At 39.7% G+C, this 14663-nt stretch overlaps 1 protein-coding gene across 1 annotated transcript in view; it reads right to left on the bottom strand.

Moving 5' to 3' along the window:
* Nucleotides 1–14663, bottom strand: part of wdr37 (WD repeat domain 37) — a 55553-nt gene that overhangs the window by 17150 nt on the left and 23740 nt on the right. Inside the window, exons 7-11 of the mRNA XM_066723858.1 lie at nt 14230–14301; nt 10840–10884; nt 10137–10213; nt 8995–9229; nt 7818–7959 (exon numbers count right to left, since the gene is read on the bottom strand). Coding sequence (XP_066579955.1) covers nt 7818–7959; nt 8995–9229; nt 10137–10213; nt 10840–10884; nt 14230–14301 — 571 coding nt within the window. The remainder of the gene's footprint in view (nt 1–7817; nt 7960–8994; nt 9230–10136; nt 10214–10839; nt 10885–14229; nt 14302–14663) is intronic.

Genomic DNA, 14663 nt, shown 5'->3' with positions numbered 1-14663 from the left:
CAGCAGGATAATGCACCATGTCACAAAGGTCGAATCATTTCAAATTGGTTTCTTGAACATGACAATGAGTTCACTGTACTAAACTGGCCCCCACAGTCACCAGATCTCAACCCAATAGAGCATCTTTGGGATGTGGTGGAACGGGAGCTTCGTGCCCTGGATGTGCATCCCACAAATCTCCATCAACTGCAAGATGCTATCCTATCAATATGGGCCAACATTTCTAAAGAATGCTTTCAGCACCTTGTTGAATCAATGCCACGTAGAATTAAGGCAGTTCTGAAGGCGAAAGGGGGTCAAACACAGTATAAGTATGGTGTTCCTAATAATCCTTTAGGTGAGTGTATATATATATGTATATAAATAATATCTTGATAATTTTTGAAGTTTGGGTGATGCATGATATATATCTCGATATTTCTTGTTTTTATCCAATCAAGCTACAAAATAAGACCAAAGACATTAAACAACAGGTCTTTATTTAATCATTAAATATGCAAAACGAACAAATACCACATGCAGGCTGTAATGGTAAATATATGCAGAATGCAACATATAACAGTGCAAGTGTTGTGCGATTATTGATTATTCTGTGAGTTCACTCTCCTCCATGTCTGTCTGTGTTTCTGATGCACATTTCTCACCTGCATCCGACGCGTGGAAGAACCGGGGAGAACGGAAAGCATTGTCCAAATGATGACAAATACTGCCGTAAAGAGTGGGATTTGCGACACTACGATATAAACGATAGAGCATAATATGAAACGATAGACGCTTTTCTATCGTCACATGATATATATTGTCATATCGCACAGCCCTAACAGGATGGATTGCACATGTGCACATAGATTTGACACTAAAAGTGATACGTCTTCCACACAAGATGGAGTAGATCGTACACTTTATCAACCGTTGCTTCTCTGTGCTGCAGGTTGAGAATTGCCAGCTCCAACCTACAAAAAGGGGGAGGGGGTGGTGGGGGTGTACTTGGCCATGAGCACATGTGCTTGAGACCGATTTTAAGATGCAAGCATCTCGGAAGCATTTCACGTGTTCATTTTTTACTCGTTGTACTTTACACAAGCGTCCCTCTTGAGATGGGGATTTCCACTGAGGGTAAAGAGGGTAAGACCCTGACACCTCTTAGCATATAGTTTTGCTATAAATCGCAAAACATGACCCTTTGGTCTGGATCATATACCAGCCATGGAAAATCTTTTTCCCATTTTTTGTTGCATCTATAGGCTGTACCTTCTTCACAAGACACATGTAACATGTGTAACTGCTGCTCGGTTAGCAGTCCCCCCCCCATTTCATCTATCTCAGTCAAGTTTGCTCTGCGTTTGAAAAAGCTTTACATTTGTTCAGTTATCTTGGCGAGTACTAACTTTAAGATCGTTTTAATGACGAGATGGCTAAAACTAGCTAGTCTAGACATTCCTACAAATCTCAAACATACATGAAATGTGATCGCCCCTACCTGCTCAATACACCCTTGTGCACCCCCCCAATAACAGACGATCTCCACCACCCCCCCCAAAAATAATCTGAATCAATCCGCCTTTCCTATGCAACTTTCTGTGGGAAACCCTGCAGTTGATTGGAAACCATGCCAAATTAACCACTGCCATGTAATTCACTGGACTTTGCCTTAGCCGCCAATTGGGACAATCCACAAACAAAACTACATTTCCCACATTTGCTACTGTAATCATGATTTGCAAAAAAAAATGTTGTTATCATAATCATTTAAATACAGTATAGCCTATCCTTATAAGAGTTCAAAAATTGTACTTGCAATTTGTACCCAAATTGCATTTCACATTTGCAAATGTGAGTAAAATGCTCGCACTGTAGAGCCCTGTTAAGGTAGTTTGAATTTGCAATACACAAGAGAGTAAAGAAGTACTGCCGCCTGCCAAAAACTGCCTCTTAACTCAGATTTGGAAAAAGAGAAAATAAAAAAAATAAAAAGTATTGAAACTGGTTTTACTCATTCCCACCAGTGACTGGATGTCAGTTAGTTTGCTCAGGTGTCTGTTGTCATTTTCCGCCTGGACAACACAGCACCCAGTTACTGATGAGAGAATGTTTTCCTATTATAAGAAATGTGTTGCTTCTCAGTCATCCACTGCTTTGAAGATTAAATCTTTCGTTTTTTGCCCTCCACCCCCTTCCAGAAGATTTTGTTTTTTGCAACCTTTCTGTATGGCATTTATGATCGATTTGATAGCCAGACCAGGCTTTGCGAGGTAAAAACATACGGGAAAATGAACAAGCAGGCAGCAGAAGAAAATAAACAAAACAGGTAAACACACAACCAACCAATCAATGTCACTACCTGAAATGATGCGATGCGAGAGATGTACTTAGCCACCAGCCCAAACCCTTCCTAAAAGCTTTGGACAAATGATACACAGTTCTGCAATTTGCATGCATTGCCACAATATAATGATTGACTGGCACAGTCCAGTCCAGTCACAGTTGGCCTGCCTTCCATAGTCCTTGGAAAAACAACATGCCAAGTGCCCTACACCCAAAGAAACTATGTATTTAACAGGTATTTGGAACTAGAAGACAGTAGTTGCCAACAGCAGTCTGCAAGCCGTGGCCAGTCTGAAGCACAATTCATCCTGCACCCAGTTACAATCACCTTGAATCCACATTTAAAACATCCAGCACAGTATTATGCAAATCATTCAAAATGATTCCCTTTGTCCTGTTCTGGTATTGCATTCTTTATCGGCACCTACATTTTTCCCCACTGAACGAGTGCAGGTTTATATGCAGAATGTGTGGTAGCTGTATGGTTCATATTATGGCAGTCCATGAACCTATAATACCTCAGAGAGCCGGGCTCTCATGTTTTTTTTTTTTAGATATTTTATTCTGAAACAGATTTTAACAAAATATATTGATACTGTCATGATCAATTGTCTATCTATTAAGATATACCGTCATCATAAAGTCATCCAAATGTTATTAATCTCAGAAACAGGCTTGTCTTTCTGGTTCTAGAATCACAATTCAATAAAATACAGGAAGGATCTTGGACTCATCCCAGCTCCCAGCTACTGATCTGGTCTGTGAAGCTGATTAAACTGGATGAATTGAATACTTTTCTCCAGGCTGCAAATTATGTCATAGGTTGTGCGTTTGGAATGAAGTAAAAAAAATGTATAATAATCTTACACTGAGAAAGGCCCTAAAACAAAGTAAAATGTGTTTATTTGATCAAGAACCAGGCTGATTAAGTAATTGAGAGAGCTCTAGGTAGAACATGCAAAAGAGAAGCTAATGCACACTCTGGAAACAGTCACAGCACCACGCTTGGTAAATTATTCACACGGAGCATCTGAATACATGAACGACTTGGTGTTCTGCTATTACAGTCCATCATCGCTTCTAGCCTTTTCACACACCACTGACTCTGAAGGATGAGGGGTCTGTATTTAGTCAATTTTAACAATCTGGGAAACCAGCTATTTTTAATTTTTTTTTTTTGTTATGCAATGTTAGATTTGTTCTGTGCTGACAGGATTTGCTAAAAGAGAGGGAGTTGAGGGTGGTGGGGTGGGTGCCTAGCACTGCGATCTGTAGATTTACATATTGGCTGACATATTCCTTTGATACCGCATGTCACTGTCTAACTAAACGAAGCCTATGATCAAATGGAGGGTACGCACAGCGTTGGGAGACAAATGCGACACGACATCTTGTTTGTAATGCAAGTCAGCTGCCACTTTTGATTTAAAACGTTGCAATGGGGTCACGACAACAGAGAAATAAAATTAGACAATTACATGTGAAGATTTAGCAGCTGACTATGCTGTACTTTTGACTGCCGCTGAGATGCATAGTGTCAGCCTACATGTGGATTTGGTTTTAAGGTCAGCAAATTCAAGCTCAAGTTGCCCTCAATATTTCCTTATGTATTTATTTATTGTTTTCTCTTCAGCTGCGGAACTCCTAAAGAAAACAAAAATGGCGCATTTCTTCCCGGGAGAATTGCTTTTGCTAGAATTTGTACTGGGAATACAGACCTAATTACATTTTTTTATCTTGTTATAAACAGCAGAGGTTTTTGTTGATGTCATTGTCATCGTCATCTCTTTTAAATCGATTTTAAATTCAGTGTTTACTTTCAGAAAAACACAACAAAAAAACAAAAAGCTACAGAGTATTGAAGTATGTACTACATACTTAGGGATATGGTCATTTTAATGCTTAAAAACACACACATGCTGTTCCGCCAGAGCTGCTAAATGAATAACAATCACCTGCCGTTATTGCAGTCGTTAGACAACACACGATAACTCACCGGAGCCACTCAGAAATTGACAAGGTATTCGGGAAGCAGCACTGAGAGTGAGTGGCAAAGCACAGAGTGGAGATCTCCCCTGGTAGGCCTGGTGCAACACCACTATTCCCAGGAAAGGCTTCAGCCTCTGCCAGAGCTAGGCAAAACTCATTTATCTTGTCGTACCGGGCAGCCAAGCGTACACTTGCAGCTGACAGCCAGCCACTTCCTCACCACACACCACTAGCTGATCGGGAACATTCTGCTCCCAGTGAGGGTCTCAATCAACAGAAAACACTCTAATGCTAGCACTCCTCATTAGGACAAACAGCTGTCTCCCCAGTCACATAGAGCCAGAGACACAAAGCTGGTTTGCATAAAATAAAATAAAAATAAAAAAGAATGAATCAAGACGATGAAAGAGGAGAGGAAAAAATAAGATACAAAAAGGTTGAGATTTCACAGGCCTCAGACCAATGTGTGTGTGTATGATGTTGTTTTCCACATTCTCATTGCAAGAGTGAATGCAACCAACTCAGGGACTTCCACCTTGTTTGTGCAATTGAAGACAACTGCTTGGTGTTAGGCTCTTCAATGATGACAGGGTTGGTTTGTTTCAATTTAAAGGTCTGGTTAAAAAAAAAGCAGGTTCAAGTCCCAAGTTCCAAAGAAACACCAAACAAACAAACACTTCCGGTGTTATAAAATGTGTTCTGCTCTACGTAAACACCTGCACCTACAGTAACCTATATCAAACAGAATATATCTGCAAAGTATCAGTTTAAAGAGCCCTCTAAATATATAGGTGAAGTTGGAAGCATTCACTCCATTCTCCAGTGTTCCACAAGGCAGCAGTCTCAAGCTACTTTTCTCTATGCTGAGCCGATGCTCAGTAAACTCTGAAATGACATTACTGATAACACAAAAGCACAGATGAATAATATGTAGGCTATTAAACTAAACAAAATCACTGAATAGCACTGTTTCCAATGAAGGGTGTAAACACTGTGCCTGTACACTGTGGTTTATGTGAAACATTTGTATAGTGGCGTTCACTAGATTTCTAATAATGATTAATGATGCACATTTTGGCACTTCAAGTTAACACACAGTTCAGACAAAGGCTTCACATTTGAAAGTGTGAGATGTTAAATAGAGAGAAATCTACAATACAAAATATAAAACTGATTTTATAATTTGACCAAAACCAAAGAGAAGCAAAAACTCTGGGCTGCAAAGTGCTACGCAGTGTTTCCCCTACCATTATATAGGAGGGGCAACCTGCCCCCCAAGCTCACCAGCCGCCCCCCTTGAACAAAAATAAAAAAATTATAATGAGTGAACGGCATGACGCTCGATGATCAGCCAGACAATTCCCCCACCCCCAACGATCAACAATTCAGTTCCAGACCACGCAGACCATGCACAATATGACAAGGTTTCCTGATGTAATGAGGCCTGCACATATTATTTTAACTGACTGTGTGAGCTGCTTCACACACTGCAGTACTGAGAAAGTAATTAGCTCTGTCTCACCAATTCCTTTGTGACTTCCATGCAAATCCCCCATGATGCACCTGCTTTTAACTGATGGAACATGCAACTTGGATGTTCCGTAATAACCCAAAATTATCAAGGTCAATGGTTCAAATATTATTTTAATTAAGAAGCGCACATCCAGTTTCCGTGGAAAAGGAGGTTATGGCATTACAATACTGGGGCTTTGGGGGTGTAGTTTGAACTGCCGGAACTTTTCTCATCCTGCCCTTTGCCCGCTAGCTGGGAGAACACTCCCACTCTCAAGCTCCGGCAGCATGTTGTCATATAAAGCGCAGACTGTTGTTCTGGAACACTTGTACATTGCTGGGATTGAGATATTTGTTTATTATCACTGTGTTCTACACTTGTTGTGCACTGGCCTTGGTGTATGCAGACTCGAAAGCAGTCCAATTAAGTTGTTGGACAGAGAGGTAACAAAAAATTAGAAAAACAATGCACCAATGCCATATACGGTAATTTTGACAAGAATAAACACTAACCAAAACCATGGATACTCAGCTTTAGAAACACTTTCTATTGGTTAAGAGGGTTTTAGTAAAAGAAGAAAATTATTTAGCTAATAGTTTGAGAAAATGTATCGATTATAGATAATCAGAGGAATATGTGCCGATACCGATATTTCTGTAAAAGGCCAATATCTTCTGATAATATCGGTACTCCAATAAATCTGTCAGACCCTAGTTATATTTATGTTAAATATTCAATTTGCTATCCAACTATGAAATCTGTTTACCGGGTCACCATACCCCACACTACACAGGTGCTTTGGCATTTGACTGCAGCAGATGAGGAATTAGGTGTGTTTTTTAAAGGACTGGACAAATCAGGTATGGCTCACAAGGGTTCAGCCCATCAGGATTACACTTGTTCAAACACCTACAGACACAATGATGGCTACCTGGATCTTTTAGGCATGGAAATGGAAGCAGCAAGTGTTTCCATTGAAAAGAGAGCACACAGCCACTGGAGTCAGTGTGGTCTCTGGACAATGAGTGGCTAACGTGCTTACCGAGCCTTTTTTCTTTTGTCAATGCAAGAAAACACAGCCGCCAAAACTTTCCAGATGCTACCTCTATGATCTTGATAAGATAATTGCCTGAGGGATTTACATAGGATAAAGACTAAAAAGGTCATCAAAAACATGTAATCCTCTGTATCAAAAAAATGATTCTGTATTCTGCAAGCTTTGCCAATTGAGAAGCCCATTGGATTTCTTGTAATCCTGGTTGACTGCTTAAACATCACCCCACAACAAGGCACTAAGAACACACATCCCGAATGAGACTGGATAAAGGATTTTCTTGAAGACGGTGAAAAATGCACAAGCTGCTGCTGAATGTAAAGCAGTAAAAATATTAATCATGACCAATAAATTAATAACAAATATATGTTCTTGCTTGGAGCCCTAATTTCTGCATATTGATGTGACAAGAACAAATAGGAAACATTTCCTGGTGGACTGAACATTGCTTTCTGGCAGAAGCAAAGTACTAGTCTGCCCTCTAGTGGTACAGAATGAGTATTGTATCATTTAAAAACTTCTGCTACCAGGATATCTGCTTTATCTGCACTACATTACAAAACAAGCTATCAAAAAAAAAAAAAAAACTATAGACCATAACAATGAAAAAATAATATAAATATCAAAAGTCTAAACACCCTTATTGAAAATGCACTACATTTAACATAAAAAAATAAAATAAAAAAGGATCAATGCTGTGGTTGCCTCTAAATATATTTGCTTCAGTACTAAGAAATACAAATCTGCTATCTGTTAACTTACAATTACAAAGTGTAATTTGACTTCATCCATACATCATACCTTGTTAACATATGTGGTGTACAACTGGAAACACAAACTCAGGAGGATATGGTAAAAGCTTTGCAATGAAAGAATGAATGAATGAGAGCATGAATGATTGAATGCATAAAAGAACACACACATGCACGCACTCACTCAGTGTGGCCTTGAAACACGTTGACAGAGTGGATGCTTGGGTCCCTGAAGTCCCAGAGGCGGAAGGTGGTGTCTCGAGAGGACGTAACCACCAGCCGCTGTGTGGGATGGGTGCAGCAGTGGGTGAGCTCCTGATCATGACCTGCAACAAAAAGACAAATCTTGTACAGGATGTACGTGGCTTTGGGAACTGATGGCCAAAGTCAGCAAAGTGGTGCAGGTGGGGTTATATAGAAATGCCTGTAATTGGTAAGAGAGCTCAAAGCAAACTTACTGGGCGTGATTATTGTTGGTTCATTGCTGCAATTGATCATCCTTCCCAGTTTCCCCCTTTCCCTATTCTCCCTCATCAGCATATCCTTCCAAACAATTTTAAAATGGCAAAAATATTAATACCTATGTTCAGATTTACATTTTCAGTAACTGGAGAAAAAAATATAACATTGATTTTAAAACAAGTTAGTTAAAAAACTAACATTTAAAAAACATCCTTTATTATATGAAATAAATAATAATAATAATAATAATAATAATAATAATAATAATATAACAGCCAGAAATAGTTAGAGGATACAATTAATAACCCTTTCCAGTAAATGTCTAGAGCTTGGTATTACATTTTGTCTGAAAGTTACATTCGTCATTTAAAGCAAACAAACAAAACAACAAGAACAATAAATGGCACAGAGTCCTGAAATGCTTAAACCCTGGATGGCAGGGGTGTGCATGAGGGACACGCTGAGGGAGCGACACTAGGCATGTGTGAACGGAGAGGGTCCCGCATAAACTTCTCACGTCACATGCAGAAGTTCACAGCCAGTGAGCCATTCCAAAACATGCAGAGATGCAAAAGGCAGTGGTGCGTGTGTGTGTCTGTGTGTTAGAGTGTGACACAGGACTGATTCTTGAGTCCTGTTCCATCAAAACCCATTCCATCACATTTCAATCCCATCACATCCTGTCAACTGGGAACAGTTATTAAATCCTGTACTTGCCCATCCCGATAGCTTTATTTTTAAAGATGTCCAAGTCCCGCCCGGTCCCGTGAGCTGCACTCCATACCATCCCATGCCGCAAAATTGAACTAAATTTTTGTACTCACAGAAAACCCATGGGTCACTCTCTAGTGTGTGTGGGTTTGTCGGCTGGAAATGGCAGTGTGAGTGATCTACCGTACCTGTGAGAGTGTGCACCAGCTCAGAGGTCTCCACATCGTAGAGGTTGGCGGCTCTATCCCAGGATGCGGTGACCACCTGCTTGCCACCCACCAGCCAGTCGGCAGCAATGACCACACCCTGGTGGCTTTTTAGCGTGGTGGAGGGCACCCTGATGGTGGGACATTCGCTCAGCACGTCCCCATCCCCGTCCGCCTCGTCCTTGTCTGAAAAGTCAACGTCATCCTCGCAAGAGACCTGTTACAGCAGGTGCAGGAAGGACAATGCATTGTCTTACTAAGGTTCTTTATGTGCTATCACTGTTAAAGCTACCATTACAAGCAGAACCACCACTGCTCCAATCATTACTATCGCTACCACCACACTATCATCACTCCTGTACCACTAATAATAAAAATAACAACAACAACAACAAACTAATTTAAGGAATATCAAAGTAACAGGATCATTTTAAATATGCTTTGTCACTATTTAATATCTATTATTACCATTAAAGAAAGAACTCAAGTGGAGCATAACTACTGCAGTGCCATGAAACAAAGCAGGATTGCTGCTGTGCCGTGTAACGCAACTGAACTGAACACAAAAACCTAAGAAAAAAGGTTACACATGAGCAGAGGTCACTTGGCCCATCTTAGTTTGGTTTGGTTTGCTTATTAAATCAGTGAATGCCCATCAATCTATTCCTTCACTGGCACCATGGAATCAGCTTCCAATATTGAGGCAAGTTTTCCAGGCAACTACCACCCTTTGTCCCGTGTCCTCTGGTCCTTGTTCCCTTGTCAGTTCCTCAGTGTTTCTCTGGGTTTAATCAAATCTTACACTCCAGTAAAATTCAGTTTACTTGTCTGTGTAACATGCATCTCTAAGGGCATTGGGACTTCCCATCAAGGGCAGCAAACCATGCTAAGCCTTTCTATCTATTCTATCTTTGTATCATCTACTTTGTTTATCCCAAATGAATGAGATGGCATGAAAAGAGTGCCTTCCAATGAAAAGCTTTCAGGCAGCCTGGCCAAAAATTGTTGCGTCCTGGCCAAACAAATGCGTGAACACCCGAAAGAGAAGAGGAAAAAAAAAAAAAAAAAACTGAGCATTGGACATATACAGGTGCCCCTCAGTTCGCAAGCAGTGCTCCACTTACACTGGTGTCTGTGGCTGGCTGTGGGGTGGGCAGTTGCACCATAAATCTCCAGATGTGTGCTGTCTGGTCTCCAGATGCTGTTGATACAAATGCAGATGGACTGTTAAATTAAGTTTACCTAACAAACGAGTATTTATTCATCAAAACACTGTGCATCTGTAATTGGGTACAAGCATTCTGCCTTGTTACCAGATTACAAATGGGGGTGATAAGTAGTGCTGACAACCACACAAAAAAAAAATAATCATGCAAATTCATTATAAACAAAAAAAAAATGTAAAGTATAGACATTCATGCCTAGAGACAAATCTCGGCTTTAATTAAATGTCAGAAAGTAACTAAGCAAGTGATGAAAATGCACATCACTGAGGGAGAGCTGCACTGTACAACACACGCCTTCCTGGACGTTAATATCAGTTACTATATTTAGTATAGAGGTCAAATATGAGCTGATATCATTGATCACAGGATGGCATGGCAGTTTGTAATTAAGTGTGCAGAACTAGGTTTGAAAAACAGGCCTCACATCATTGTTTTATTCCAGAGACAGCATCAGGTATGAGCAAGAGATAATTTTTCCATTCAAATGTCAAGTGTGTTGAGATTATTGTTTTATTGACCAGCAAAACTAATATTGAGAAAAAAAAAAGTCTACAGGCATGCTAAAACATTGGATAGTGCTCCTCAGAAAATAAACGCTTACCTGTAAGAGCTACTTGCTCCGTGGGATGGAACTTAATGGAGTTTACTGAAAGATAAAATACAATGTAATTTACCAAGTGTAAAAATTAAATGAAAGACAAATCAAGTAGGTGACAATGCAGAACACAGCGTAAAGGCGTATTCAACAGCAGCCTCTAACTGTTCGCAGATTAAGAATAAGGGTATGAAAGGCTTGATCCAGACTCCATATATTGACTGGCACATATAGTGCCATCAGTATTCAGACCCCTGACAAATTCTCATATTACTGAATCACAAATGGCACATTGAAATTTCATTCGGTTTGATATTTTATTTTAAAACACTGAATCTCAAAATCAATTATTGTAAGATGACATTGGTTTTATGTTGGGAAATATTTGAAAGTCAAATAAAAAAGTGAAGTGTGTTGTGAAGTATTATATTCAACCCCTGTGCTGTGGAAGCTCCCAGTTTACACAGATGTAATTGCCCTAACGAGAACACGATTACTTTACCATTGGCCTCCACATGTGAACCATTAAAGTTGCTGCCACATTTTCTGGATAAAAACCCCACTGTTGAAGGATCATTGGTCAGGCTGTGAATCTGAAGGAAAATCTACAGAAGTTAAAGATAAAGTAATACAAACGCATAGATTAGGAAAAGGGTACAATATGATGTACAAGTGTTTTGATATTCCAGTGAGCACAGTCAAAACTCAAAGAAAGAGGAGAGTTGTGAGAGAAGCAACAATCACTTTGAAGGAGCTACAGACTTCAGTGGCTGGAGTAATGGTACACCAGTCAACCATATCAAGAGCTCTGCATAACTCTGGCCTGTATGGGAGAGTAGCAAGAAAGAAGCGGTTACTCAAAAAGTACCATCTGAAAGCATGAGAGTGACCCACCTGCGATGTGGGAAAAGGTTTTGTGGTCAGATGAGATTTTGCATTTTGGCCAAAACTGTGCTGTGTGGCACCCATGCCTCAAGACACACCATCCCTACAGTGAAGTATGGCAGCATCATGCTGTGGGGATGCTTCTCATCAGCAGGGACTGGGCAAGTTGTTAAAATTGAAGGAAGAATGGATGGAGAAAAATACACAGAAATACTGCAAGAGAACGTGCTTCAGTGCGCTAAAAAATTGAAGTTTGGGAGGAAATTCACCTTTAAGCAGGACAATGACCCCAAGCACAAAGCCAAGGCAACATTGCAGTGGCTCAAGAACAAAAAGGTGAATGTCCTACACTTGCCCAGTCAAAGTCCTGATCTCAATCCCATTGAGAACATGGGGCACTATTTGAAAATTGCAGTCCACAAGCGTTGTCTAAGCAACCTGACCAACCTGGAGCATATCTGCCAAGAAGAATGGGCCAAAAACTGTGCAAAGCTGGTACATACCTACCCTACAAGACTTAAAGCTGTTATTGAAAGGTGGGTCTACCAAATATTAATGTGTGGGGGTTGAATACCTATGCAAGCAACATTTTTGTTTGTTTATTTGTCTTACAAATATTTCTCAACATGTCACCTTAAAATAAAATATCAAACAGAATGAAATTTCAAATGTACCACAGTTATATACATTAGGCAGCACTGTGGAGTAGTGGTTTGGGCTCAATTCCTGGGTGGGGCAGTGCTGTTGTACCCTTGAGCAAGGTACTTCACTTAGATTGCTCCAGTAAAATGCCCAGCTGTATAAATGGGTACAAATGTAAGTCGCCCTGGATAAGAGCGTCAGCTAAATGACAAATAATGTAATGTAATGTAATTATGCAAGAATTGGTCAGGGGTCTGAATACATTTGCAATGCACTATATTATCCAAAAGGGGCTTTGAATTCCTCCACTAATAAAATATACTGCAGCATAATGTTTACAAAAAGACAGTATTTATGTAATACAGGTTCTGCAAATTTAGATTTACTTAATAAAAGGAATAGTAAAGTTGTTCATCTTTCTGTTGTTCTCCGCATTTCCCTGTGCAAGAATATATTGTGGTCCTAGAATGTAGCATCATGGGAGGATTGATGTTGTCATCTGCTTGAAAAATATATTTTCTATGTTAATTTTCTATTAACATTAACCATATATATTTAAACTGAGTGTCAAATGATGGATTATTTCTCAATAATCTAATTGATGAACATAGTAGGGAAGCAACGGTACAGTGGGCCCACGGTTCGGTATGTATCACGGTTTGTGGGCCACGATATCGGTACGGTATCTTTATATTTAAGAAAATGTGTGTTGAATAAATATAAAAACATCTTCAAAATGTACAGATTATTGTTGTTGTTGTTGTCGTTATTACTACCAGTAATATTTAATAACAATAATGATAATAGAAATAATAATACATGTACATTGCTTACTGTACATTGCTTACTTGATTGTAAACGTGCATGTTCGGCTTGGGGCTGATCTCTCTCCTTTGCGGAGAAATCGGCCGGTCGGGGTTGCCGTGTTGAAATACATCTCAGACTATTACTAGTAGTTTACTACTGTATATTTATTAATCTTAACAGCTTTCTTTTGTGTCAATTTGTCTTATTTGTTATTTGTGTTGAAAAGAAGATTCTGACATTTATGTTGACCAGCAGAAATAAAGTAGAAACGTCTTAATCTGTATCTTCACTCATCTATTCTCGTGATAAACATCTGCCTTCCCCTCTTCCAAATCGTTGTCATAACTGTGTACAGTACTAATCAGTGTGCCAAATTAAAAGTTTTTAATTCCTCTCCGTGATGTTTCATAGAGTTTGGGAATTACGTTGAGGCTGAAATGTGTGTGGGAGGGGATTTTGTAACGCGGTTCAAATATTTTCATCAGGTGACGAAATCCCAAGTCAGTAATAGGGCTGCAAATCTTTGGCTATGAATACTCCCACTGCTTTCGTTATTCCTTTGTTTTTCTGAATTTGTTGCAAATTGTTGTTTTAAGGCAGCACCGAGAGATTGTTGTGTGGACGAATGGACTCTCCTTGCTCCATTTCATTACAAATCGTCCATAGGTTGTTTAAGGGGAAGGGGGTTACGGTCACTGTGGTTGCCACATTTTGAGACATTGCTGTGGAGTAAAGTGTGTCAGCCCTCAGGAGCCCCCTAACGCCCTGCCTGCCTTGCCTGTTCACAAGCTGCACGTCTGGTTCTGTGGATCTGAATGTACAACGTGCCTGTAGTCTGCAGCACCATAAACAAGTTTGGGAAATTATAGGAAAATAACAGGCGTAACGTAATTCCTCGGTTCACATGTGCATATCGAACTGTAGGGGGCGTACCGAACGGTTTGACAACATACTGTGTACCGCTGGATCCCTAGAACATAGTACGTTTTCTGTCAGGCTTATTCCATTTCCCAGTCATAAACTGAATAAAAGACTCGGGCAATCACAACAATATCATCTTACCTGACCCAGCATGACCCACATACTTTAGAAGGCATTTCCCAGTCTCGATACTCCAGAGCATAGCAGTGTGATCTGTGTAAAGAAATAGATAACACACACACACACACACACACACACATGTCCTGTTAAATGAAAAAACATAACTGAAGAGATCTTTGCTATTAGTGGACTACATGATTAATTAACAACCACTTATGGAAATTAGTTTCCTTTCTGATCATATTAAGAAATTATGTAAGTCATTTGTACTGAACCCCAAACACACACAATTCAGAATTCTGATATTTGAGAAAAACTAGGGAAACTAAAAGGCTTAAACAATTTATCAATAACCTTTTACTATTAGAGTTCTGTGAACCAGGTGCATTAAAAATTAATTCCCCCCATACTGAGCATATAGTTTAAAACAACAGCTTTTTCCCTAAACCAGCATA

The sequence above is a fragment of the Amia ocellicauda genome, chromosome 2 (assembly GCF_036373705.1).
Source record: "Amia ocellicauda isolate fAmiCal2 chromosome 2, fAmiCal2.hap1, whole genome shotgun sequence".
NCBI classification, from domain to species: domain Eukaryota; kingdom Metazoa; phylum Chordata; class Actinopteri; order Amiiformes; family Amiidae; genus Amia; species Amia ocellicauda.
The sequence above is the reverse complement of the archived record's forward strand: the minus strand, read 5'-3'. Positions and strand labels throughout refer to the sequence as shown.